This window comes from Populus nigra, chromosome 1, assembly GCF_951802175.1.
Source record: "Populus nigra chromosome 1, ddPopNigr1.1, whole genome shotgun sequence".
Lineage (NCBI taxonomy): Eukaryota > Viridiplantae > Streptophyta > Magnoliopsida > Malpighiales > Salicaceae > Populus > Populus nigra.
The window spans coordinates 23,540,774-23,568,768 of record NC_084852.1 but is presented as its reverse complement, the minus strand read 5'-3'; the positions used below and the strand labels follow the sequence as shown (position 1 = coordinate 23,568,768).

Sequence of the window (27,995 nt, the reverse complement as noted above, 5' to 3'; positions counted from 1 at the left end):
TTGGCTTTTTACTACAATAGCCATAACATTAACATTGAGTTTAATAACTCATCACATAAATATCCCTTGCTCATATACATCTCACTCTTTGTGAGGACAAACTCATTGGACTCATGAATCAAACTAAACTCGTTCTTAGTCGGTAGCAAAAAGAAAACCAAATTCTTTTGAATGTCAAAAGTGTTAACCACATTATTCATGGTCTGTGTTTTTTTTTTTTTTGAGATGTCATCCTTGGCATCATCATTTTTGGCCTAGGATTTTGCACATTAAGATCTATTCAGGAATAATTGTTCTTCATCAACAATTGTTGCATACTCAAAAAAATTATTCTGTCAAAACATACATAGTAGATGGTTCCCATATCAATCCATCACTTTTTAGGATTGCTTATCAAATTTACTTCTTACATAACTACAATAAGCTTAATAGCTCTCTGGTCGACATTTTGAATCATGTTACTTGGTCTATTATTCCTTTTCCTATGACAATTGTCCTTAATGTGGTGTCCTGGCTTGTAGTAAACAGAGCAAGTTTCTTTGTAGTAAAGACATGCCAATCGTGCAAGGACAAGAAATTTAATAAATGTGCCAACTATTTAATAAACATCCCGGCGATAAGTGGGCTGGAATCTTAAATTATTCTCGGCGATTCCTAACTTCCACAAAACTATTTTTCAAATTTGCACACTACAATTCTTCACGGATGCACAGATATAGCAAACTTAGAAATATGAACTTGCCCAGAAGCAGATTTCTAAGCAAGCAGAACAGAAAGGTGCACGATATTTAGACTTATCAGAACAAAAACAAACTAATTAATAGTAGAAGATAAACACATAATACCAGATACTTTACTTGAAGATGCTAATCGAGTCAAGAATCAATTCTTTAACATTAAAATAATTTTTTATCTGCTTTTCAGTGCTAATAATGTAATAATAATATTGTTTTACAGGCTTATGTAATCTTTTATTCTTAATTACACACTAAAAATAAATTGGGAATCAAAATTTATATGTTACTATGTAAGAATTCAAACATATAAACATGCATTTTGATGAAAAAAATATGAAGGGATATATACTTGTGAGTGGAGTACAGTTCGAGCAAAGAACTCATTGAGAAGCTCAGCAAGCAAAGGAAGAGTCGAATCATTATGTGTGTTTTCAGAACTATCATGACAGTAATTTCTAGCTGAAACTTGAAAAGGAGGGTGCGAGCTGAAATAATGACTAACTAGTTAAATGCCCCACATGATGCCGTGAATCAATTATTTTTTATATTTAAAAAAAAGTCAAGATCTAAAAGTGTTAGGTTTTTTTGCAAAGTTATACCCAAACATTTTAAGTTTGGTTGAAACGCTTGATCCAAAAGTAATGTTTATAATATTAATAATAACATTAAACTTGAGTTAACTCTTAGCATAAAAGTGTCTGGACTGCAACACCAGACCCAATAGCATTGGACGTAGGTCTGGATGCAAGGTCGTGTCATAAAAGTGTGATAATTAAATAGATTAGTTAAAAAGAAAAAAACAAAGAAAAAAAACCAACAGGAAGAAAAAAACTAATGAAGAAAAAGAAAAAAAATATGACTTAACTGGGTTAACCCGTCATTCCTTGAATTCGCATCGTGAAAGTTTCATAATTAAAAAGAAAAAAACAAATTAATGGGTTAACCCAGAATTAACTGGGCTAACTTGTCAAACCAGGTTAGTCTGTCAAATCCAGAATCCGTGTCATGAAAGTTTGATAACTAAATAGAAAAAAATTTAACATTAACAATTTAAATTAAACAAAAAAAATTAATTAAAAAGGAAAAAAATAAAAGGCATCAGCCTTTTCACTATGGACTGCACTATGCAGTCCACAGTCAAAGGCATAAAAATAACAAAAAAACAAAAAGAAAAACTAAAGGCATCAGTCGAGAACTACTTAGAAAAAAATTTAATATTAATAAACTAAATTAATTAAATAAAATTAATTAAAAAGAAAAAATAAAAGAAAAAAAATCTCTAAGAAGAAAAAAAAACTAAATAGAAAGAAATTTAACATTAACAAACTAAACTAAACGAAAAAAATTAAAAAGAAAAAAAAGCAAAAAAAAATTACAGGTTAACTCGTCAAATTAGGTTAACCCGTTAAACCCGGGATTCGTGTCATGAATGTCTGGTAACTAAATAAAAAAAAATAAAAATTAATAAACTGAACCAAACAAAAAAAAATTAATTAAAAAGGAAAAAAATTCGGGTTAACTCGTCAAACCATATTAACCCGTTAAACCCAGGATCTGTGTTATGAAAGTCTGATAATTAAAAAAAAAATTAACATTAACAAACAAAATTAAACAAAAAAATTTATGAATAAAAAAAAATTGACGGTCAACCCATAATTAACTGGGTTCACCTGTGAAACTAGGTTAACCCGTGAAACTCGGGATATGTGTCATGAAAGTTTGATAACTAAATAGAAAAAAAATTAGCATTAACAAACTAAACTAAATGAAAAAAATTAATTAAAAAAAAAACAGCAATTTTTTTTTCTGGGTTAACTTGTTAAACCAGGTTAACCCGTTAAATCCGGAAAACGTGTCATGAAAGTCTGATAACTAAATAAAAAAAATTAAATATTAATAAACAAAATTAAATTAAACAAAAAATTTTGTTAAAAGAAAAAAACAAAGAAAGAAGCAAAAAAATAATCCCGAAAGGCATAAAAAAAAGCTAAAAAAAATGAGACAATTTAAAAAAAAACCCTAAAGCATCAATGTTTTACTGTGGATTGCACTGTGCAGTCCACAATAAAACACTAATCCCTTTTAGTATATGTTACAATTAATTAAAAAGAAAAGAAGAAGAAAAAAATTTCAGGTTAACTCGTGAAACCCGGGATCCGTGTCATGAAAATCTGATAAATAAAAAATTTAACATTAACAAAAAAAAATTAAACAAAAAAAATTCATTAAAAGAAAAAAGCACAAAGAAAAAAGCAAAAAAAACCCATAAAGGCTAGAAAACGAAAAAAAGAAGAAGAAGAAGAAGACAGCTCAACGTTTCACTGTGGACTTGCACAGTGAAACACTGAGCAATTTTAGTTTATTGTCAATTAACAAACTAAACTAAACGAAAAAAATTAATTAAAAAGAAAAAAAAAATTCAGGTTAACTCGCCAAACCAGGTTAACCCGTTAAACCCAGGATCCGTGTCATGAAAGTTTGATAACTAAATAAAAAAATTAACATTAACAAACTAAATTAAATAAAAAAATTATTAAAAGAAAAAAATAAAAAAAAATTGGCAGCCCGTGAAACCAGGTTAACCCGTGAAACCTGAAATATGTGTCATGAAAGTCTAATAACTAAATAGAAAGAAATTTAATATTAACAAACTAAAGTAAATAAAAAAATTACTTAAAAAGAAAAAAAAGCAAAAAAAAAATTTCTGGGTTAACTCGTCAAACCATGTTAACTTGTTAAACCTGCGATCCGTGTCATGAAAGTCTGATAACTGAATAAAAAAAATTTAACATTAACAAAATAAAAAAATTATTAAAACAAAAAAAAACCCTAAAAGTGTAAAAAAAAAAACAAAAAAAAAGCTCATCTTTTTCTAAATAGAAAGAAATTTAACATTAACAAACTAAAGTAAACGAAAAAAATTAATTAAAAAGAAAAAAAAACAAAACAAAATTCTAGGTTAACTCGTCAAACCATATTAATCTATTAAACCCGGGATCCGTGTCATGAAAGTCTGATAACTGAATAAAAAAAATTTAACATTAACAAAATAAAAAAATTATTAAAACAAAAAAACAAAAAAAAACCAGCTTTTTTTTTCAAAATAGAAAGAGATTTAACATTAAAAAACTAAAGTAAACGAAAAAATTAATTAAAAACAAAAAAAAATTCTAGGTTAACTCGTCAAACCATGTTAACCTATTAAACCCGAGATCCGTGTCATGAAAGTCTGATAACTAAATAAAAAAATTTAACATTAACAAAAAAAATTATTAAAATAAATAAAAAAACCCTAAAAGTGTAAAAAAAAAAAAAAAGGCTCATCTTTTACTGTGGACTGCACTGTGCAGTCCACAGTAAAAGACTGAATCCTTTTAGTTATATCTTAATGATTAGCTAGAAAAATTCTTAATACAAAAAAAAGAAAAAAAAGAAGAAAAAACAATCTGCTAAGTAAATATTTATTAGAATCGTAGGCGGTTTCTTATAGATTCGTTGTATAAGGCCGACTCCTTGGATTAGTTTTTTAAATTATTTTAAGAACATATGATAATTCCTTTAAAATTAACTAGCACTACTCTATAATATGTAACGCACAAATACTGATTTTGCTATTGCTTGTTCGCTTTAGCACCAAGAGCGAATTGATTGACACGTTAAAAAAAAACATTAATGGTAATGTTGAAAAACATATTATCAAATTATTAAAACATAAAAAAATTGAGTGATATGGAGAGATGGTGACATTTTATACTGACTTAAATTGACATGTAAAATTTATAACTCAGGTAATGGATACAATCATGATGAACTAATTTGGTTGGACAATTTCTTTTTTTCTTTTTTTGCCCTTTGTTCTCTTCTTGATTGGACTTTGATTGAGTTTTAATTGACATCGGGTTGGATTAAATATGAAACTAAATTGAAGAGTTACAAAATAATTAAAGATACAATTTAAAAAATATATAAATGTTAAAGAATAAAACTAAAAAAAAACATGAGCATAAAAAAAGGAAAAAAAATAATCAAGCAAGCCTGAATGAATCTTTTAAATATGGATTAACTTTCCAAACCCATAACCCGTGAAATCTTAAACCACGGTCCAAGAAGCTCCATTCCTATCAAATTTAAAGTTAAAGGATGAAATAAAGAATATTATTTCAATCTAGGAAATTTGCCAACGTAAAAAAAATCAAAAGAATAAGGATCAAATCTAATATAAAAATAAAATCAAATCAAATATTGAGGGATGAAATTAAAAAATAAATTTAATTAAAAAATGATTCAAAACAAAACAAATAGCAATAAAAAATAAGAACCAAACATGTAAAGATGAAAAATTTAAAGGGGGATGAAAATAGATTTAATTTTATAAATCATTTCAAATAAAATAAATAATAATCAAAATAACATGGATCAAATCTAAAGAAAAATAAATTGAAGAGCTAGTATGAAATTTTAGAGGTCGGACATGGAAATCAAAAAAGAAAAAGAGAAAAAGAAAGAAAAAAAGAACAAGCTATTGAGGCCAAATCAAAAGCTATTAGCCACACGTACTGCCAAAAAATAACAAGGATATCAATCTTATGCAAACCCTACCATGGAAGCCAGGCCTATGCTGGCTGTCAGGAGACACTATAGACATTGCTTAAAGAGTGTGGGTGCTTTCCACACACTGCCAAGTACATTACATGCGTTAATTATTATTTTTTTAAATAATATTTTATATTTAGTAAAAGACTAAATTTTCTTAAAAAAAATCCAGGAGAAAAGGAGGGAAAAACCCTTGAATGTCAGCTTTAAAAATTTTACATTTAAAAATAATTTAATTATTTTATTATGCTAAAGAAAATGAAAAGACAAAAAAGTCCATAGATATTAATTTTAAAAATTTTATTTTTAAGAGTAATGTAATCATTGTACTTTGTTTTAAAAAGTGAAAAAAAAAACAATTTTATCTTTATTTAATTTGATAATAATTAATGGAACTCGAAAAAAAACCAATTTATCTATAAAAAAAGGCAATTGATTTTTTTTTTTTTGGGATGACAATAATAATTAGTGAATAGTGAAACGCATCTATTTCGAGGGTAGTGGTTTATTAAAATGTTAATCAAATTGACCTCTTTTAAATTGAATTACCTGCCAATAAAACTTGCAAATTGAATCACTCAATTGTTGGATTAGAACATCAAGTTCTTATAATTAGAGATCACAAGTTTAATTATTGAGTTCTTCTCTTTATAACTTTGAATTGCCTTGTTATCTGCATCAGCATACTGGATTTGAAGTTTAAATATATTTATAACACCGTTGGTAGGCCTGTGGAATGAAGAATAATATTTCATTTTCACAAATTCCTGTCTTGCTAAAATGACAGATACACGCCTCATTCTTTGCTCAATTATTATAAGAAATCAAACAATCTACAAACAAATATAATACTACAAGAATCTCTGGTTTTGCCTGTTCTCAAAGAAAGGAACCTATGGGACAAGGTTAACTAACAACAGAAACCACCTCAGAGCTCAAGTTTCCAATATACCAGTTGCAGGGCATAGACACCATCCAAACCCTTCTTCACTAAAATAGGTTTCTGGGTCTTCTGATCACTCTCTTTACTCCGCCATTGACAATTAAAGAAGCTGAATAAACCATCCTTTACATCGGCAATCTCAAACACACTGTACAAGTATCACTAGATTCAGAGTTTCCTCGTCTCAGATTCAAGTGCAATTCACTTGTAGATCGCAAGTGAAATGAAGACATTACTCCTCCAGGGTTATTGAATAATTTCTCCCATAACTTACAGAAAAAGAGAAAATTAAGAAAACGAGATTTCAAGGATTTCTGAGGGACACAAAACAACCTCCTCGATGTAAGTTCGTTCGCTTTCTGTTTGGAAGTAACCAGACATTCTGTGGTAACAAAACCATCGCACAGGAATGCTGTCAAAGAGTCTGAGATACGGATTATGCCTTGCATGAACGTACATGAAGGAGGGATTCTTTTTGAGGTACACATCTAGTGCATTTCTTGTCTCTGAAAGAAAACTGCTTCATCAGGTAACAAATTCTCCTCCTCATGCTTCATAAATTCTCCATTACCATTGCATCTAGGGGATAAAGATGCATAACTACCTGATTTATTTGAACATTCACAGCCACATAAAATTTGTAAAAAAGCTAGAGAATATCGCTCGTAATTCAAAGTTGATTAAAATGATCTGGTGGAAATCAAAGAGAAAGGGTCTGAACAAAGCACCTCTAAAGGATGAACTTCTTTCAAACTCTCTGGTTGTGTGTAATACGATGGTCCCTGAGAGAACAACAATGAAGCCACATATTTCTGATATGATGCTTCCCACATTCTGGCCATCCCAATCCTGATATGATGTATTTTATCAATAGATAAAGTCAAATCAGAAACAGGATCAGAAATGATACATTTTACTGTTTGAAATCCAGGTCTGGAGAAGAAAAATTGGATGGATCCCAAACCAAGCCTAATGGCAGCATCCTCAACCAGATGACTAGGCTTGTCATAACGAGTGAGGCCAAAAATATCACACAAAGAAACAGATTTGCTAGAAAGACATCATTAAATAATTGTATCTTAGAGTTCAGTCAAGGTCAAGAAATTTTATTTATCCCATCTTGCATCGATTTACAAATCCATGCTTCAACAAGATGAAGCCACATTAGCGTTCTTCCAGTGAAATCCAATTAAAATCAAAAAGCACTAGCAAAAATGTAGAAAGTAATGATATAAATGCAATAACACAGTGTAAGCTTCCTTACAAGAGTTCTTACCTTGAACATGATTACACTGGCAAGAATTGTAAGTGACGTGAACATGACATAATAAATGGGGGAGACAACTGCAGTATTGAACGTATCAAGTGCCTGAAACACCAAAGATTGCAGTTTTTAAGCAAAAAAGAATTTCAGATACAAGATACATTCTAACCATCTTTAGGGTCTAAAGATTCACAGAAAATATGCACCACGGATGTATGTAAAAACCAGAAAAGTTGCAGTTTTGGGATAAACACAATTTGATAGTTTCTTTTCTGGCTTCAGAAGTATCATTTGTTCCCAGCCACCATATCTCTGAGAGAAATATCCATGAATGAAAGGTGCGCTTATAGCTATGGCCTATGGAGCGATCCAGCACTTCACCTAAGAAGTTTTTTGTAGGTTAATGGGATATAGTGACAGCCTCCTGAGACAAAATTAATCAGTCAACTGTACTGGGGAGCGATTGATCAATTTGGGAAGGTTTTTTTTATAACTTGATGCTTGTTGCATTTAATATCATCGCCAATTATAATATTAAATGCACGGATCAGCTTTACAACTCATTTTCTAGCAATCCTATTATACAGAATCTATATTTGGAAGTGGTAGCTCCCTCCATTCATTTCTGTTTGTGAAGTTTTAGTGAAATTATTACTACTTAACTATCTTTAACTTTAACATGGTATCCTGGTTGAAAGTAAAGGTTAAGGAGGTAATGAAGGCAGGATTTGCCTACAAACTCGTGCATTCCACTTGGAGATTAGGATAGGCTAAAATTGATTGGATTGGAATTTCTTTGGAGAAAGACATGATAGAGTGAGAATCAAGATAGAGAAAAAATGGCAATGCAACAAATGGGCTCATAATTCAATAATGCTCTTGCAAGCAAGAGGGGTGAGATCTAGAGCTCAAGTCTCAACTTTGTCGATCCATCACCAATCACAAAAATGAGAGAAAATCACAATAGAATAGTGAGAAAATAATCACGGTAGCATTTTTAAAGAAACCATTAAAAGACAGGGGAGTATAGGGATTTCCATAAAAAAAATTAATGGTCATGTTAATGCCATCAATTTGAATTCCAATTTAAATTTTGGAAAGGAAAACGTGTAAAATTATTTTTGGAAAAACAGTAGGGATATGAAAACTACACAGGCAACAGAGAGCTTTTCTGTAATTAACTCAATAATGTGTAGAATTGGAAGAATGTCAAATATTCTGGATAGAAACCAGCTGCCGAGTAAAACAATGGCAAAAAGTGCACCAGGTCATGCCATGTGTCCAACAGCAAGTCAAATTCATTGGACACGACTGCTTAAAGATATGAATGATTTAAGTAAAAGATCAGGAAAGCAATCCTGAACATAGAGAAAAGACATCTAAAAGGAAGCAATGCTGAAAATAGAAGATCAAGGAGAAAAAGGAGGAAGATTTAGGCAGCAGCAAGATTCTGGAGATTAAGCACAATAAGTTTATTCATGCAAACAAAAAGCAAAATCTCCACATTTCTAACCTTGTTTAGATAATTCATTTGCGTGATGACACATGTGGCCACAATAAACACAAAGAACCAAGTCTCTGGATAGAGTAATTGGTTGTTTCCTTCAAACGTTAATTTCAGTGCAGTTCCAACAGCCTTAACACTCATCACCTACATGTGATATGGAGACAAAATGTATTAAAGAAAATTAAACAAAAGGAAGTGAGGTTTACTCAATTCTTCCATCCTAGTCAAAGAGGATAAATATTCAAGCAATTGTATTGCCCAAAGCCCCATTACATAAACATGTAACATCATTGCACTCAGGGAATTATTTCCCACCTTATGTTGGCCAAGAAACAGAACTGATAACATTTTTATCAATCACCTGGTTTAAAATTATCATAGGAAAGTTCTTTTTGCACATAATTAAATTTTTGTTCATTGAGCAGTGAATTTCCGCAGCAATTCAATGATTGCAGACCTTTTAACTTCAAAATGAATGAAACTCCATCCCCATCAATGCAGAATGGTTTGTTAATTTATTGAGTTACTCTATTTTTCAATGCAGATTGAAATGAAAGAAAACTGTATCTACATCCATAAATTTGGTCTTATAATTGAAAATAAAAGTACCATTGCTGGTTCAGATGATTTACCGAAAGAGAACCCATAAATGAACAGATGCCGGTGAACACTAACACATTTGAGTGACCACATTGTGGAGCAAAATGGAAGATCATAATGAAAACCAACACAATCACTGAACCCACATAAAGCAAAAAAGCTGCAACAGATGATAACAAGGTAAGTTAACAAAAAGAAGAATTTAAATAAAAGAAAGACAAGCATGTGAAGTTGCAAAGTAACCTGGTTGGGTAGCCATACTCCATATTTCCTGCACAGAAGTTATAGGGCTCTCCTGTGGTGCATGGATCACAATTACAATAGAACCAGCAATGCACATCACACAACCCAAGATCCCTAGTTGGTGTAACTTCTCATTCAAGATAAAGTGAGCCAACACAGCACTATACCATTAAAAAATAAAAATAAAACACAAGAAATGTGGTTAAGAAGAGATTTAATATAAAAATTCCAAAAGTTTCAGTATGCAATACTAACTTAACGAAAGATAAACCTGACAATAATACTCAACGCGCCGAGGGGGGTTACAAGAACTGCTGGAGCAAACGCATATGCAACAAAGTTTGCAACCTCTCCAACAATCACTATATGAGAAACCATACAAAAGGAGATATTCTACGAACAATCAGCGATAATCAGATGGTAATTTCAAATCACAATTCCCGTACCCGTAACCAACTACCACTCCTCAATTTGACTAGAACAAGAAAACTCAATCAATTCATAAGCTACCATATGAAAAAGAAATCGACTTAAAAAAAATCTTAGTAACATTAAGCTGACCAATGTAAGAACCTGAATTCAATGACATTACGAATCATTAAATTTCACAATTACATCAAAAGAATCACAAGATACAACCAACTTATTAAAAACAAAAACAAAACACCTATTCATTTCCAAAGAATAAGACAACAAGATCATAACAATTTGCAGTCCCCGCACAAGAAATACATAAAGTTTTCACAAAACCAAAAGAGAAGTCGTTAACAAAGAAAAGGCCAACTTACTTGTGATCATGCCCAACCACCATAGTGGCTCTAAGAGATATGAGAACCCACCAACACCTAAAAATCCAAACCAAACCCATTTCACAAAACCAAAAACCCATTTCAAAAAACCAGAAAAAGAAATTTTTTTACCAGCTCTAACACCAGAAGCTGCAGCAGCTCTTCTAAGGCCTTTCTTTTTAATAATGAAGCTAGCACCAATAAACGCACTTGACGACAAAGCCAAAACAAACCCTTTCAAATTGTCTTGAGAGAAACCCATTTGAAGGGTTCTTCTCTTCCCTTCTCTTCCCTTCCCTTCTCTTCTTTGTATTTGTTCGTTTATTATTATGATGCTGATGCTCGTTTCCTTCTCTTCATCTGCCAATCAATCATTGACTGCGTTCACTTTCCGATTTGTTAATAATAAGAGAACAAGAAATACGCTGCTCTCTTGTCTTTTTTATAAAAATGAAGAAGAAAGACAATATCTTTTTTGTTTCTTTCTTTCAGTTTTAATCCACGGAGGTCTTAAATTTAGACCTTCTTTGTTTTTAATGTAGAAATGCTGATTTTTTTTAAAATATATATTTTTAATATTTTTAGATGATATGTTAAAAATAATTTTTTTTAAAAATAATTTTTTAATATATTTTAAAAAATAATAATTATCTGTTATTAATATTTTTATTACACGCGAGTCTTTTAATGTATTAATAACATTTGTTATACAATAGTATGAAAAAACTTTTTTTAACCTAAGAAAATCACATATGTTGGATAATTTTTTGGAATGATTATTAAATCTAATCATTTAATTTTAAAAAATCTCAATTCAATTTCTTGCTTAACATGAGTAATAAATTTTAAATTATAAAAAAATTATTTTAATATGATTCAATTAATTTTAAGATTTTTTATTTAAAAAACCATAATATTTTAAAAAAAATATTGAGACATAATATATTAAATCATGACTACATTTTACTTAATGATATAAAAACATGGTTTGAATTAATAACTTTATTTTTTTAAATAATATTTTATTTAATTATATGATAACAAAAAATAAATAGTCATGAAATTAACATATTAATTAAATATAAAAAATGTTTATCTAAAACCGTGATGTTTCCATAAAAAACAAACTTAAATAAATTATAAAAATAAATTCAAAATGAATCAAATGTTAAAGAATATGAAATTGGTATAGAAAAGGCAAAAAAGGTTTATGAAAAAAACATGAAAGATGGAATTAAAAATGAAGTGAAGAAACTATTTTGCTTTGTTGTTAAACCTAATCCAGCAAATCAATTTTAAAATCTCTCGATCTGACTCTTTATCTAACTCGAGTTTAAAATTAATTTATATAAAAGTTTACTCTACTTAACTTAGCTAGTTTAAAGACAACGTCATAACAAGTAAAAGCTTAGTTTGGTTTTAAAAAAATAAAGATGATATTGTTTTTTTAATATTAAAACAGTAACATATTAAATCAACCTAGATTTCATGACTTAACTCGTAGAACTCACGATCCAGATCATAGATCTTTGTTTTGCTGTACTAATTTTTATTTCATAATATGATAAAAAAATAGATGCTTATAAAAATTAAACATTAACTACATGTCAAGACGTTTATATAAGACTATAATAACTTCATAAACAATAAACTAAAACAAATTATGATGATGAATTTAAAATTAATAAAGAGTTGAAAGATGAAATTATGAATTCAAAATCAATAAGATATTAAAGAACAAAATTGAGTGAAAAAAATTTAAAAGGTAGAATTAAAAAATAAATAAAGTTTAAAAAAATAGAAAAAAAAAACCCTTGAACCATGTAGCTACATTAACTTTTCCATTCCAAATTCTAGTAGAGTATAATTAATACTCACTACATTTGGCTGTGTTCTTAGCATCTTTCTTCTTACATGTAAATTATACTTTCTATTTCTAAAAACAACTATATTAATTAAAGTATTCAGTTTAACCCTTTAGTTCCAAAACACTTCTATGATGCTTATGTTTTTTTTTTTACTACTATTATTCATGACAAGTGCATTTTCAGATAACCTTTTATATGCTAAAACTAAATTCTTTTTTATTAAATTTTAAACAGATAATCTATATCTAAATTAATACATTTAAAAATATATATTTTTATCAGTAGTCAGGTTTAATTTTTTGCAGACACAAGAATATATACATACAAGTGAAATCAAGGACATGAAAATGGAGGGTTTTATCCCTTGCTTACAATTGGGATCCTTTTCTCGACAAAACAATTTAACGGCAGTTGCCCATATTACATTTTCCACGTTTATCCACACACCATGATCATCCATGATTGAGGTAGTGACTAGCGACCCATTTGAAGAACACATGAAACCACCTTGCTTGTAATCTACCTTCTAAGGGCCGACACTGCAATTACGTGTTTTAGCTGCCCATTCATCAATAATGGCGGGCAGAGAGGATGCCAATTCCAAAGGACCATGTACCATCAGTTTAGCGGTGGAAAACAAAGTATGTTTGCATTCAGGCAGGGGCGTCGGCTTGTCCTAAAGCCAGGAGTCTCAGCCACTTGAAACAGCACAGCATTTCCCGGTGCATGGCATGAGGAGAATAACAAAAGTAACAGAAGAAAATATTAAGGATGCAATGCATTTTGAAAAAATTAATCAATCGCATGAGAAGAAGATATGTAAAGAAATGGAATGATAGATAATCAGCAGAGCGACTTGCATATCAGGTTTTGCACCAGGCTTGGTTGAATGGATGTTTCCTATTCCTGTATTGCTTGAAACAGAGAATGCCTCCTCCTATTCAATGATGAATACGGCGAAACAAACCAACCGACCAACCCCTCGAGAAGAGATTGGCAGCCAAGAGATACCTGATTAAATCACACTTCTTCTCTACAGAGGAGAATGACAATTTGAATTCATTCCTCTACCTAACTATATGTATTAAGGAAACAAAAATACTTGAACACAGTAAGATGCGGCATATGGCGTCAAAGCAAAGCTCCATTGCCACTGAAACAGCATCTAAAAAGTTAAACCTCCTATCCAAAATTCCAAAGCAATAAATGGCCGAACAATGGGCAACTTAAGCAGCACAAGCAAAGTTGGTGACAACACTCACGCAGCCAACACAACATGCAAAACTCCATTAGCATTAGCAAGAGAAACATTCAGAGAGTTTAGAAAAGCTTCTTTCAGGTCTTCACTTCTGTATATCCTGGCTGCTGCTGATTCATTGTCTTCTACTGTTGAATATGAAGTAAAAGATTTCAACACCAGTGACCCTCCACCATAACAAATGGATTGAAGGAAGCATGTTTCAAGAATCTGAAAAGGATCAACCATCAGTACAATGAATATCCAAGGTGGTAATTCACTTCATTAAAAGAAGAATGCACCGGATTTGTCAGGAGGAACCAACACATGATATGGCACTGATATTCCACTCATTTAAGATGGTTTTAGAAAAGAACGAGGGCAGGTTTCTCTCTCTCTCTCTCTCTCTGATAACTACCGTCCACAAAAACAAAACAAAAAATTCAACAGCAATTTGCTTTAGGATTGATGTTAGCCTCTCCTTGCACCTCCCAACCCCTTCTCCTTCCAGCAGGAAGCACAATACAAGAAATAAATGTTTCAAATACTACCAAACAGTCCATCTGAGTGTTATACAGAGTGGTGATACACGGAGCTTCCATACAAATAAAAATAAAAGCTTTCGCTGATATACTTGCAAGGTAGATGTTTTCTGCTCAGAAGTTCATCTAACTTGCATTCATGCTGGAAGCCCTCTTTCTCCTCTTGTTCTTGGGCTTCACAGCATCCTTCAAAGTTTTCTCTCCATTCGTTTCCAGTGCAGTTCCAGATGTATCTGTAGCTAAAGTGGCTTGTTTAATATCTTCTGTTGGTTTCTCTGTGTCCATTTTGGGACTATTTTCCTTGCTTTCTTTTTGTTCCATATGCTGCGTTGATATTCCTGCATGTTTCACACGCAAGTCAGTGATGCATACTCTCTGTATCCCATCACAGAATCATCCAAGTAGACTGCATACATGCAGGAATCAGAAAGGATTGGAATGTAACCCTTCCAAAGCATTTCAAAGCTGGAACATATGATTCCACGACCACTAATAAGCTATATGTTGCTTTGGCACACAAACAGAATTTAAAAAAAAAGTACACCAGGTTGCCTGTTTTAAAAAAATATAAGCATTCACATTGCATGTATGGGTTCATTATCCACTATTTAATTAATGATCAAAGCAGCTGTGCACAGGTGGAAGGTTTGCAGCCACTGTAAGGTCGTCAATGTATTAGATTAATCTATGATAACTGCACCCTGTTCTATGGAATAAGGCTGTTACTCTACTCCCCAACACCCAAATGCCCAGGCATTAAAAATGTATCATTAATTCACAGAAATGCTATGCCTCAAAATAATGAAGGCTATAATTCTAGCCATACAACAATGGAATGGCAGGAGATCTGCGGTCTCCTTGTCAGCTAATTCATGCAGCACCAACTAGCCATTCTGTATCCTATCGAAAAAATAAATAAGGGAATGGCAGGAGATCTGCAGTCTCCTTGTTGCTTTGTGAAATGTATTTGACAGTTGTCTTCCCATCCAAAAAGAATCAGTCTAAGTCTGCTTTGAATTGCCTATGATGGGGAAGTTTTGCTTCACACTTTTATACAGTATTACAAATGAGTGAAATATGAATGAAGCTTGTAGGGAAAAAGAGCAAAACCATTTACAAGCAGGATAGAAGCGAAGATAATTTTCATACTTCTAAGAAAATTGTACAAGTTGCATACCGCGTGAGGCTACATTAGCTTTCAGGGAATCATCATCAACACCCTTCAAATAAGGATCCCTGAGGCGAGAAGAAGATCTGTGTCACTAATAATAAGTAATTATTCAAAGATAGGAAACAAATGAAGTTGAAAATTCCTTAAACCATATAGAATAGAGTTTCAAAAAGCTCAAGAACAAGAAGAAAGGTCTATTATAATCCTATAAGATTTCTAATTACCACAAAACCAGGACAGCTTGATAACTAACCAACTTATGAAGTGGTTACTTAGAACCCATTTCCACATCTCTTCACTCTCTCTTTCCATAAGTTGTGATCATACAGACTTGAATCCATTACACGGAGCCATAAACTAATATTAAAGTACATAACTGAGAAAAGGCTGGAAACTAATGTTATTAAACTATGTTAGGGCCATGAGATCCTTACCCAGTAATCAAATTCATGATTCAGTCAACTTTTCTTCTATTTCCAACAAAATGCACACTTGTTATGCTAAGCTCATGATTATGATTTTAAAGATGGATGTAAAATCTTCTTCTGGCAGACATAGTTCGTACTTTAAAAAAAATATCAGAAAGTGCTAGCACCATACCAGCTTGATGGACCCCCGGGAAAACTCACAGCATTGCTCTCTCCTCGACTTGTTCCACCTTGTTCAGATGATTTGATATCACCATCATTGTCATTACTTCTACTGCTGCAGGTTTCCTCAGATACCAGCCTCAATCTCTCTATATGATGCCTTGACAACTCACTACCTCCCACCTGCTCGACAGTTTTATTTTGCTCTTTTTCATCACAAACAGCTACACTAACATTGCCAGCAGCAGAAGTAGGGTGGCGCTTGATCTTGCGAAATGCTCTCTCTGTGCTGTATGCTTCAACCTCCATCAATTCACATGATAAAATTAGATTTGGATCAAAAGACATAGTCCCATGGCTACATCCTTGAAAAGGTAGCAAATTGACAGAGAAAAAGAGTAGATTGCATTAAAAGTGCATGAATATTTGGTATCAAAAAAGAAATGGCACCTCAACTTTTGAAATCTTTTTAAGAGAATAAACTCGCTGCATTATTAAGAGAATAAACTCACTGCATTATTTATCTTCTTTGTTATGGATTCAGCACTCATAGAAGCAAGTTGCAAACAATGCATAATAACACTCTGTGGCACACCCTCCCCTCCAGCTTTCTGAATTGAGCAAATATCACCAATTGCATTAACTGTTACAGTCATTCTTCCACCCATAACAGCCTCCTCACTGTGAGTAGGATCAACCACCTACATAGCACTCATTCAGATTAAAAGAACTGGCTGGTGAGCTTCTCGAACTCAACATCAATATGCATAGGGAGTGAACACAAAAGAATCTAAAGGATAAATCTGCTCACCATTTTGCCCTCACTACCTAAAAATGCAAAAGTTATTGCTATAGGGAGATGGTGGACTATCAAAGGAAGCGGTTCTCTTTCCTGTCACAATGCAATGAATAACAATCAACTCAACAATATGAAAAATGCAAATGATGAAAGTTAATAAAACATCTGAAATGTTGCTGCCACAACAACATCATTAAAGCCTACAACATTAACTGGGAGAAGAAAAAAAGGAAGGTGCAGACTTTCTAACACGGACTTCTTAATATCCAGATCAGAGTAACTGCTCCATTTGTTATGTGGACAGTTCAAGATGCAGATCATGGAAACATGGCCACTTATGAGATATGAAGCATTCCTCTCTCTGTGATTTTCTAGAGACCCTATTAAAGAGTGTTGTATTAGACTCTTATTCTGAAGGAAAACAGTTGATTTAAAATACAATGCCTGAGCCTGACTTTCAAGAGAACAATTGCACTCAACATCAGAGATGAAAGCTTTCAATTACTTCTGCTGAGCCAATGAAATGGTTATTTCTATGGAAGGAAATACACACAGCTGCAATGCCTGAGGATGGTGAACACAGTTCTAGCCAGCATTCCCTGGTATTACCCTTCTTCTAAACAAGACACATTCCAATCTTCATTGTGTACTTCCAACTCCCTTTTATAGGAAACTTCGTGGACATTAAGCTCCAAACTTTAAGAGAATAATTTTAGTTCAGCACAGCATGAAGAATCGCAGTTTCTAGGATTATCATTCTGTTAAGACCTCTTAGATACCCTGTGTGGAACAAAATGAATTATTGCTTGTAAACCCGAGGGATGACACAATAAACAAGAAGGCACAAAGCTTTCTAACAATCATGGCAGATTTATGCACATTGCTAATCTATATAATTTATCAAATGACCTTACGAGAAGAAACAAAAATTCTTCACGAAGTCTATCTCATGCATTATGATGAAACCATTTTTCACTCCAAATCCACACTTATGTGATCAATCTGATACATGAATGCGTATGGGGTTGGAAGGCACTCTGATCATCTGTATTTGTGTATAAAGGCAACCAGAATGATAGCTAGGCAAAGTAGGGTAGTCAACTTAAAAGTTCTTGAGTGTGAAATGATAAACAAAATCAGTTCAACAGGTATTTATTTTACTATTTTCCGAAGAATCGATTCAGAGAGTTATCCAAAATTTCAGAGACAGATAAAGTACAACTACAATAAGGGGTACATTTTACAGGCCAAGTTGGTCCTTAAAGGTAAAAACTCAAAACTAAGCAAAATGCTTCCTTGGTAAAAATTCAAGCTTCCATTACAAGTGAATATTTAAAAGCATTAAATGAGCCAACCTCTGGTGGATGTACTGTTACTTCTTGACCATCATCACCACCTAAAGTGCATTCTGGTCTTCGAAATGTTAAGAGAGCAGCCAAAGCAGCAATATTGGCAGCATCAACAAGATTTCTGTTTGCAGGATAGATGAGATAACTATTAGGTATTAGTAAAAGAAGAAATAAAGCACAGATCTAAAGAACTTAATGAGAGAAATTTCTAAGATATGAAAAATAAAAAATTTAACATCAAAAAAATAATAGCTTACCCCCCATTATCTAAGATATGAAGGTCAATACGAATGGCCCACACTAATTTTCCTGAAAGAACACAAAGAGATTCTGTATCCACAGCCCTGCTCTCCCTGAAAGGTCAATTAAATATTCAAATGAAGTTAAACTATCTTATAAAAACATTTGTATTCTTCTGAAGGATTAACATATGTTTCATGTGCAGCGCTGACACTTGCTATGAAGGCCTCACCATGGTAATCCCTTATGAGAAATGTATGATTATGAACACATATACACCTAGCTTGTACAGATATGATATTCTTAGGGAAACATTTCTTGATAAAACCGCCAACAAAGAATAACATCAAGCCAGTAAACAAGAGAAATTCTGCTCAAACAAATACAAGTGAAGAGACTAATCACCTTAGACCACGATCTACTATTCGACCCAACTCCACTGCAGATTCCCCAGGGTGGCCTGGCTCAAATGAAGGATCAGCCATTGGAGAGAATTCTGTGAAAATCAAAAGCATCCCTTCATTCCGTCGGTCTTGATAAGGTTGAACTAATTGACCTGTCACAAAACCCATTACATGAGTCTGTCCTAGCTGCACCTCTGATGACCCATCTTCTCTGCAAATTCACCATAAACAACATACCATTCAACAAAAATCAAAACCTAATACAATAATTTTCAGCCATGAACTTTGCAATCTTCAGAAATAAAACCAAACTATGGCAAGATGCTAGCAATTATGACACGATAACAACTCGTCAAAGAGACCCCAGTATTCTTTTCCTCTTGCAGCTCCTATGCGTCATTGAAACAAAACTACATCAACTTTTTTATAATTAAAAACAGGCATAACAATACAGTAAAATGTGTAAAACCAAAAGGAGAGCTTGAAAGATGAAACATAAACTCAAGAACAAAAAAAGCATAGAAAAAAAATGTACTAACAAGCAACTCGCCTGCCAAACTTGATGGTAATTTTACGATACTCAAGAGGATTGCGACCATCAATTCTAAGGTTTGAAGCCAAAGCAGTCTCTATGAATTTCTTCTCGTTCACTGTTAATCTCCATGTATTCGCTAATCTTCCATCCATTGTATTCTATGCTTTCTCAAATTCTACTATCAAACTAAACCCAAAAAAAAAAAGAAAAAACACTTTAGGTTCTCTCTCAAGTACCAGAACAAACAGTTTACAAGCAAAAACTAACGAAGCTAAAGCATAGGAAAAACAAGAAATTGCAAGGCAAGAGAGGTGGGTTTTGCAAGTGCAGACAGAAAGTTGAAGCAGAAGAACAAACAGGAGTGATTGCACCAAGTTACTTGCTATTTTGTTAGCTGTCGAGAGCTCAGGCTTCAGATGAATGAGCTCAGAATTTTCTAAGTTTCGACCACCTTGAAAGCCACAACCCTAACGTTTATTTTTAACTTCTACTCTCCAGTCACAGATAAGCGGGCTTGGCTAATGGTCCAGTGGGCCGCTCAGTCCGGATAACTAGGTCAAAATTATCTTCGGTTACCTTCTATATGGTTTATTAAAAACTCAAATAAAATTAGAAAGAAAAAAACTCCAAAAATGGTTGTTGTGTCCGACTCAGTTCTATGCCCCGTTTGGGATTACAAATCAAATGAATGTTAGTAAAAATTAAAATAAAAATTATATATATATGGATATTTTAATGTTAAAAAATAAAAACTATATTATTTTAATATATTTTTAAGTGAAAAATTTTTTAAAAAATAACCATTCCAATACTATCAAATACCCTTGCAAATAAACCCTCCTGGAAAAAGATTTGGTTAAATTTAATTTTATATTTGAAAAATTTAAGTGAATTTAGCATAATTTAATAAAACTGCATTAAATTGTAAGATGATCTACCAATTAGAATTTAGAAATGTTTTATATAAAAAAAAAAAATTTCAAACTTTTTGAGAAATAAAATATTATCTTAAGTTTTTTAAGTTTTAATCATGGTTGTTTAACAACCCTTCAAGGTTTAAAGTGTAGTTACAGTTGTTATTTAAAGTGTTTTTCATTTATAAATGTATTAAAATAATATTTTTTTTATTTTTAAAAAATTATTTTTGACATCAGTAAATCAAAATAATTTGAAAACATCAAAAAATATTAATTTAAAATAAAAAAAATAAAAAAATTTAAAATTTTTCAAAAATAATTTTGAAATGCAAAAAACAAACTGAAACTTAATCTAAACAAACATTTGGAGAATTAAATTGTAGAATCAATTCATGGATCATTATATCAACCCGTATATATTATTTTTGTTCAAAATAATCTTAATTCACTTTTTTTTAAATATTTTTTTTTATTTGACCCTCCTTTCATCAAGACAAAACCAATTCAAATTAAAACTTTATCGGATCAGATCATAACTTTATCGAGTTAATAGACTAAACTAATTTAACAAATGTGGTTTTAATCACGAGAGACAATTAGCCGCTGCTTTCTGGTGTTTCTTTAGAGCATGTTTGGGAACGTCGTTCAACCCGCGTTCCTAAAAAAATTGAATTTTTTTTTTGCTAAAATTTAATATGGTTTGTACGTTTTGGATTGTTTTGATGTGTTGATGTCAAAAATAATTTTTAAAAAATAAAAAACATCATTAGCATGTTTTTTAGCACGAAAAGTTATTTGAAAAGCACTCATAACCACACTGTCAAATAAGCTCTTAGTGTTCCATGTGTTAAATAATATTTATGTAATCTTATTTATTAAGGGTAGATTAGTACTTTCAGTTTGACCTATATATATTTTATTTGTATTTAGGTTAAGACTAAGCATTCATAATATACTGATTATTCAGAATTCTAGCATCCTTTTCTATTTGATCTTAATTAATTTAACACCATGTACTTTTCTGCGGCAGATGACATACCCCACCGGTAAATTAAAAAAAAAAAAGTCTTTTATTTCTGCTCTGTCCTTCCAAGAAGCCACGAAATTAGTAAATCTCTTATCACTGATTCCTGGGGAAACCTAAGCTAAAATCGTTTATGTAAGATCCACAAAATGATGAGCTACAGAGATTCTAAGAAACGTGAGAGGCATCTCAGAAACATCAAATTAAATGACCCTCTTACTCTCATCTAGCAATAAGCATTAGGATTTGAAGCTATGTTTTGTAAAGAAAAACAGATTGATAGGCACAAGCCGAGAAGAATACAACACGGCACTAACTTGGAAAATTGAGAGGCACAAGTCAATCAAGAAACTACAGCCATGTGAAATAAGTGTTTCTCCATGTAGTTTCCTCGGCATCCATGAACTCCAAATATTGCTACCACTACAAGTCCTAGGTCTCATCGGTATGATTTGACATACAGTGATTGCTCTTATAACCAAAATATATAGAACCATTTAGTTCCAACGAGTACTTGTATAATTATTATCTGCATCAGAAGTACCTGTCTTGTTGATGAATTACTAGATAATACTTTAAATGTTCAAATATTCTATAAGAAAGAAAACTAGACTTTGATTTGATGTTTCAGATGCATGATACTGTAAGCAGCACAGATTTACATAACGAGACCTTGGGAGTCTCAATTAGTACAAGCACGGGAAGGAAAACATTCATATTTTAGAGTTTCTGGAAGCGAATAGCAGAAAAAGAATAATTACATTGATGGCATGTGAATCAAATCCTGGAAGCGATCAGAGGGGTACTGTTCTGCAGATAAGCACAAGCAGCTGCTACTCCACTTCCCAACTTTACAGGGTAACCAACATCCTTGAGTATCATCTCCACTCCGGCAAGGCAGCCCAACAATTGCAACTGAGAAAAGAAATTAAATGCAGAGAAGGAATGAAGCAGAGCAACCATAAAAATGACTTTTTTGTGGGTTATATTTTCCAAGTCATTATCTTTAAAAGGAAATGCCAAGGCAAGGAAATATTAATGAAAATGCTTGACAGATCATGTTGCACAGGAAGAGAATGAGGGCCTAATTCAGGAATCAGGATCCATTTGGCAGAGTTATGACTGTCTTGACACTAACAATTTATCATGACTGATAATTAAGATTCAGTTTATCCGCTACTACGTCATAGTTATAAAAGCAAAAGGTTGCATTTTTTATTGAACTACAGCTACTTAATCGAATATATCGTTATCAGAACTTAAAAGATATTCAGACAAGCATTGAAGTTTAAACAGTAATAGCATTTTTATATCTTTAGTTTAGCTCTGAACCCCATGAGACCATTCAGATGCTATTATGACTCTTAAGAATCTGAGTCTTTAAACATTCCAAAGCAGTCTCCCCGCCCACAATTACCGGTTCAAAAGGCTGATAGGAAACAAATTGAAGCTCCCACTGGCAACAAGATGCATTGAGCTCTTACTGTTGATCATGTTCTTTTTTCCCTTGATGCATGACTGATGAATTCATTCATGACAGGCAAATTGTTTCATGATACTCTAATACAATTTGAAGGACAGTTTTTTGTTTTATTATTTATTTTTTGTGCATTATTTGTTGCTACTGCCAGCAGTGTCTTCATGTACTCAAATATCCTTCTTGAATTTATTCATAAAATGGTTGTCTGAATGATGTTTAATGAATCACTAAATGCAAATGTCAATGGATATAGAAAAATGAAGGTTACCTCGTTCAGGTTGCCAAGGTGCCCTATTCTGAAAACCTTGCCAGCTACTTTGTTGAGACCCAAACCTAAGCTTAAGTTGTATCTTTTCCATCCCCTCCTAACAATTTCTGCACTATCAATGTATGGGGGAACAAGAACTGCAGTCACTGTGTCACTGAACCATTCCTCCTTTTGAGTACAGTTCTTCAAACCCCATGCCTCCACAGCAAGCCTACATTTTAAGATTCAAAGAGTCATGACTTAGCATCTGTCCGATGAAACAATAATTTAGATAACTTAATTGAAAGGAAAACATTAAAAAGGAAAAGAAAAGGAGTAACCTTGTTGCTTTTCCTAGACGAGCATGCCTTGCAATCACATTGTCGAGTCCTTCCACGAAAAGGAGGTCCAGTGCTTCTCTTAGTCCATACAATAATTGGATGGAAGGTGTATATGGCCAAAATGTTCCAAGCTTGTAGAACTTCAAATAGTCCTTCCAGTCAAAGAATACTCTAAACGACTTGGCAGTTTTAGATGCCTCAAGAGCTTTGGGGCTTGCACACACGATACCCATCCCGGTAGGAAGAGAGAGAGCCTTTTGAGAGCCGGTTAAAGCCACATCTACTCCCCATTCATCCATACGGAAATCAAGAGCACAAATGGAGGACACTCCATCAACAAGGAAGAGAGCTGGATGCCTGTAGTCATCTGAATCATAAAAAAACATGTGATCGATTTTAAGTGATGGAGATTAAAATTAAACGATGAAAGAACTGAATTATCATGTCCCAAAGCCACAAAATCAGGAAAAAGCTGAATGCTGACACAACTTTATGTTGTTTGTCAAATAAAGCACAACAATCAAAATAAATAGTAAGTTTAGAATTGATCGTTTCCAATATATGGGTGAGGAACACGATATTTTCCATGTATCTTGCACTGCATAAGCTCTACCCCATAAAATTCCAGCACAAAGTACGCTGGAGTATGCCTCCCTCGAGCTTTTTGAACTCTATTGATTTATAAGTGCTATGAAAAGCTTCTCATCCCTAGCGAGATGGACAATATTAAGCAAGGATCACAATTCAGTTTTGATCTATATATAGTCGAACTTATCATCCAAGTACAATGCATTATCTACATTCTATTAATGCATTTATTAGGGGATAGGTAGAAGAAGCGCAATCACTGGAGCAAACGTAATAAGCATTAGAATATACACACCGTAAGAAGTGCTATTTTGCTTCGGGGGAACCTACATCATGCTTGAAGATCAGAATACAAGTGGGACAGCACTTTCGAGTATCAACCCAAAACTCTCGAGTAGTTGGGGATTTTTCTCTATATATATAGGTGCCTCAGTCGGTCCCCTTGCAACTGAATCTGATGCAGATGTAGCTTTCATGATCCAGAACTTAGAAAAACACAATATGCCAACGACAGTTATAGGATTATATATTGATATCAACGCATATTTTAGCTAGTCTATGTTGGAAAAGATCCTTGATTTCTCCTGAGAAAAATCTAAGCTAGCAATATAACAATCAAGGATATTAACATACATAGGGATTCATACGAGGAGGCACTTTATTATTGCAGCTAAGGTTTTCCACTGATAGGCGTTATCATACACACTTACCAAGTATTTTTCTAACTTTAGCCAAGTTGTTGGTAACTCCAGTTGCTGTCTCATTGTGAACAATGCAAACAGCCTTAATGGTATGTGCAGTATCTTCCGCAAGTTTTGAGGCCAGGATGTCAAGGTTGGCACCTTGACCCCAGTCGCTCTCTACAACATCAACATTGAAACCAAGGCGTTTTTGCTGATCAATCCAGAGCAAACTGAATTGGCCTATCAGGAAAGATACAGTTCGATCTCCAGGAGACAATGTGTTGGTAAGTGCACTCTCCCATGCACCAGTGCCTGAACCAAAATAGCAATGTCAACTAACACAAACTACGATTAGCTAAATAACATAGAAATAATCGCCAGTTATTTCGTTCCTTCAATAAGATGGCATAAGTTAGCAAATACTTCCAAAAACAAATTTTACTGTAACCAGGTAAAATTAAGACATAGTAGTGTCCAGGGATTCTGAAGCATTTTGCTGGATTTGTGCAGAAGATTAACTACAAACATTTTAGAACTTTAAGTCTTGGTCGTGATGAAAGTACCTGTGGTTGGGATGATAAATGGAGTTCCTGAGGTAGTCTTGAAAATCTTCTTCACATCCTCAAGAAGAGTTTTAGTCATTGCTGGAACTGCTGGAGAACGGTAATCCTCATTGTTCCTGTTCATTGCCCTCAGGACTGATTCAGGAATATTAACCGGCCCTGGAACAAACAGATGATTCCTTCCTGGTCCATAGAAGTAGTCCATCTTCCCCCCTATGGAAAATCACCAACAAACTATTTTTGTGTCAACGAGCTAAAATTTTAGAATTTCATTCTAGGCAGTTTCATTTGGACAATTCATGCAGTGCTGTTGACTTCAAAATAGGCAAGTTCATTCATAATGGTCTGATTTTAACTCCATTGAAGACATTAAATATATCTAGACAAATGATAGCAAAATAACCGTATTCTAATTCCCTAAATTTCCAGCCAGCCATCCTTCAATTTAAATTTGAGACGATTAAGTAGATTTTTCAAGTTAAACCACACGGATGACTCCTTAGCATATCATTGTCTACTTCTTATAGGTTGCTTATATAAAAAAAACAAAAAAAATCATTAAAAAATCGACACTACATTAAATTTGAAACACAACATGAACTTAACTACATCTTGTATCTACCTCTAGTTCTTCTACTTCCAATACAAATTGAGTTTTTCTTCAAATAGAGAGTGCATCAGCACATCATGTCTTAATCAAGCGTTTCTTTTCTGTAAGAAGTTCGATTGCACATGGAAATGTAAAGCATGCTGCGTGCTTAATGATCAAGAAACACAGATAATTTCTATCAATACGTTCATGCTATCACATATTATAAGAATTAATGAAAATATATCATGCCAATATTTTACTCAATCAGCTTTCAGCTTCTTAAAGAAAACAATCTTTTTTTTTTCTTTTTTGCAGTGGAAGTAGAGGAACCAAAACAAGATTGAAAGCAGTAACATAGTAGGTGTATTTGTGTGGTTGTGTGGCTTGCGTCGGTGTCTAAATTTAGTGTAACTCACGAGCAATCAAAACAAAACCATACCTCTGCTAAGCTAAGAACAGAAACATAAAAGATATGATGATATATACAACAGATACACACAAAAACATAGGCACAAAAGGATGGGAATAACAGGAGAGAGCACTGCTTTCAGGGATTACATGCCTGATTGTGGTGACTTTTGATCAAAAGTTAGCAGAGAAACGTGTCTTTGCCTCTTTCCTTTTTTCTTTCTCCTTGGCAGAGTGTGGAGGGGACTAGTGCCTGTAGTAAGATGCCAAGGAAGAGTTCAGTTTAATAAGAGGGCGGGAGAGCCAATCATTGTCCCATGCGGGCTCATCTTTTCACTGAGTTGGCAGATAAGAGTGAACCAATTGGAATCCCGCGGCTAAGAATGACTTGACATGTTGGCCTGCATTGAATCTCCAGTAACACTGCATATTTTCTAGTTTAGGGTTTTTCTTTCTCTTATTTGCATCGGTATCCCTCTATTTTACTATCCTTTTCTTCTGCCTTTGAAGTATTTGGCCAAGTGAAATACTTGGCATTAAATGTTAGATGAAATTCAACAATGTTCTATATTTAAGAACCCTTTTCCAGTTCATACAAGAACCAGAATATCACTTATAGTCATGTATGTAGAGGGATTGGTAGTGTGATAATAGTTGTTTTTTAAATAATTTTTTATACTAAAATGCATGTCAATGATTTTTTTATATTTTTTAAAAATTATTTTTAACATCAGCACATCAAAATAATTCAAAATATATAAATTATATAAAATTTTAATAAAAAAAATTTAAAATTTTTTAAAAACACAATTTGTCACGTTTCCAAACATATTCATATAGTTTCAATACTCTCGTTCTTAATTTCAATAGAAATAGTAAAGCTTCAAGTTAGAGAGCCTTAATATTGTCACCAATGAATCATAAAAGCTTGGAAAAAGAAAATCGAGATGGACTAATTTCCATTCAAGCGAGTCCTCGTCTTCTCTTTCAAACATGAAATACTAGAAATCATATCCAAACATCATCATCTTCTTGTCATTTACTCTAGCTTTGTGCTGTGTTATTGTGATTAGGGCATAAGGGAAAATTATTTCTTCAATTAGTGGACACAAAACTGAATGTAAAATATCAGGGCTTTTAGAAGAATAATACTTACCTCTCTATTTTGCAAAGCAAAACTAATTGTTCATCTATTTTTTTCAAAGATTCGGAATGATAACCTTATTTTGGCACTATATGCATGGTTTTTGGAAGAAGGTGGTATGAGGTTGAGAAAGCAATGTGAGAGATAATGTGATAAAGGGCCATCAACCACACCTCTCCTGTGGTGTTTATGACCACACAGCACCTTTCATTCTTGTTCCTTTTCACTTCCTTTTCATCCCTTTTGTTTCTGCCTTGAGTTTTTTGGCGGGTTGGCCTTCGTGGGGCTTCCTGCTTTTTTCTGGAGATTACTTCTCTTATCTGGCCTCTCGTGATCGATATGATACGATATGATACGGTGGTGTTATTTTGCCCTCATGTCTTTCACAAATTTCTAGCCATACAAGTGAGATTAAGTTACTTAAATTGACAAATAATAATAATAATGACCCTGCACACTTCAGGAAAACAAAAATATCCTAGCAGGAAGCAAATTATCTGGTACAAACAATTAATGGCTAGATGATTAATGATATTAGATTACCAAAATTATTCGTTCTGATGGGAGATTAATGGACCTCTGTGAACAAGCTAGCATC

At 32.9% G+C, this 27,995-nt stretch overlaps 3 protein-coding genes across 17 annotated transcripts; all 3 read right to left on the bottom strand.

Moving 5' to 3' along the window:
- Positions 1 to 6,067: 6,067 nt before the first annotated feature.
- LOC133673219 (probable magnesium transporter NIPA3) lies at positions 6,068 to 11,168 on the bottom strand. Of its 3 annotated transcripts, XM_062093938.1 has the most exons (9): positions 10,808 to 11,168; positions 10,676 to 10,732; positions 10,159 to 10,249; positions 9,888 to 10,048; positions 9,677 to 9,804; positions 9,051 to 9,188; positions 7,550 to 7,642; positions 7,002 to 7,122; positions 6,068 to 6,877 (listed from the first exon to the last, which is right to left on the bottom strand). In XM_062093938.1, the coding sequence occupies exons 1-9, from the start codon at positions 10,935 to 10,937 to the stop codon at positions 6,762 to 6,764; spliced, it is 1,035 nt and encodes a 344-aa protein (XP_061949922.1). In that variant the 5' UTR covers positions 10,938 to 11,168; the 3' UTR covers positions 6,068 to 6,761. The 3 variants fall into 3 exon arrangements, with proteins under 3 accessions (XP_061949922.1, XP_061949929.1, XP_061949939.1); XM_062093945.1 differs by lacking the exon at positions 9,051 to 9,188; XM_062093955.1 differs by lacking the exon at positions 10,159 to 10,249 and having other exon boundaries at positions 10,808 to 10,945.
- Positions 11,169 to 13,361: 2,193 nt separating this feature from the next.
- Positions 13,362 to 19,937, bottom strand: LOC133674338 (exosome complex component RRP45A-like). Of its 12 annotated transcripts, none has more exons than XM_062095398.1 (11): positions 19,790 to 19,937; positions 19,426 to 19,596; positions 18,877 to 19,086; positions 18,489 to 18,584; positions 18,238 to 18,352; positions 16,895 to 16,975; positions 16,596 to 16,784; positions 16,094 to 16,386; positions 15,500 to 15,558; positions 14,415 to 14,660; positions 13,362 to 14,011 (listed from the first exon to the last, which is right to left on the bottom strand). In XM_062095398.1, exons 2-10 carry the CDS (start codon positions 19,560 to 19,562, stop codon positions 14,449 to 14,451), a joined length of 1,392 nt encoding a protein of 463 aa, XP_061951382.1. In that variant the 5' UTR covers positions 19,563 to 19,596; positions 19,790 to 19,937; the 3' UTR covers positions 13,362 to 14,011; positions 14,415 to 14,448. The 12 variants fall into 12 exon arrangements, 11 of the variants coding, with proteins under 11 accessions (XP_061951382.1, XP_061951409.1, XP_061951395.1 ...); XM_062095425.1 differs by having other exon boundaries at positions 19,768 to 19,896; XM_062095411.1 differs by having other exon boundaries at positions 19,794 to 19,887.
- A 2,004-nt stretch (positions 19,938 to 21,941) lies between these two features.
- LOC133705261 (serine--glyoxylate aminotransferase) lies at positions 21,942 to 26,566 on the bottom strand. Of its 2 annotated transcripts, XM_062130404.1 has the most exons (6): positions 26,408 to 26,566; positions 25,254 to 25,466; positions 24,718 to 25,002; positions 23,420 to 23,786; positions 23,100 to 23,310; positions 21,942 to 22,266 (listed from the first exon to the last, which is right to left on the bottom strand). In XM_062130404.1, exons 2-6 carry the CDS (start codon positions 25,456 to 25,458, stop codon positions 22,129 to 22,131), a joined length of 1,206 nt encoding a protein of 401 aa, XP_061986388.1. In that variant the 5' UTR covers positions 25,459 to 25,466; positions 26,408 to 26,566; the 3' UTR covers positions 21,942 to 22,128. The 2 variants fall into 2 exon arrangements, with proteins under 2 accessions (XP_061986388.1, XP_061986394.1); XM_062130410.1 differs by lacking the exon at positions 26,408 to 26,566 and having other exon boundaries at positions 25,254 to 25,487.
- Between the last annotated feature and the right edge of the window lie 1,429 nt (positions 26,567 to 27,995).

Excerpts from the sequence above, each read along its gene's own strand:
- LOC133673219 (XM_062093938.1), bottom strand. The coding sequence starts at position 10,937 with ATGGGTTTCTCTCAAGACAATTTGAAAGGGTTTGTTTTGGCTTTGTCG. Across the intron at positions 7,643-9,050 it reads AAATGAATTATCTAAACAAG|GCACTTGATACGTTCAATAC; the intron begins GTTAGAAATGTG and ends TTGGTGTTTCAG. Across the intron at positions 6,878-7,001 it reads AAGAAGTTCATCCTTTAGAG|GTAGTTATGCATCTTTATCC; the intron begins GTGCTTTGTTCA and ends CAAATAAATCAG.
- LOC133674338 (XM_062095398.1), bottom strand. The coding sequence starts at position 19,562 with ATGGATGGAAGATTAGCGAATACATGGAGATTAACAGTGAACGAGAAG. Across the intron at positions 19,087-19,425 it reads ATTACCATCAAGTTTGGCAG|AGAAGATGGGTCATCAGAGG; the intron begins GCGAGTTGCTTG and ends GTGAATTTGCAG. Across the intron at positions 15,559-16,093 it reads CCCGGGGGTCCATCAAGCTG|GGATCCTTATTTGAAGGGTG; the intron begins GTATGGTGCTAG and ends TTCTCGCCTCAG.
- LOC133705261 (XM_062130404.1), bottom strand. The coding sequence starts at position 25,458 with ATGGACTACTTCTATGGACCAGGAAGGAATCATCTGTTTGTTCCAGGG. Across the intron at positions 23,311-23,419 it reads CGTCTAGGAAAAGCAACAAG|GCTTGCTGTGGAGGCATGGG; the intron begins GTTACTCCTTTT and ends CTTAAAATGTAG. Across the intron at positions 22,267-23,099 it reads ACCTTGGCAACCTGAACGAG|TTGCAATTGTTGGGCTGCCT; the intron begins GTAACCTTCATT and ends TTCTTTTCTCAG.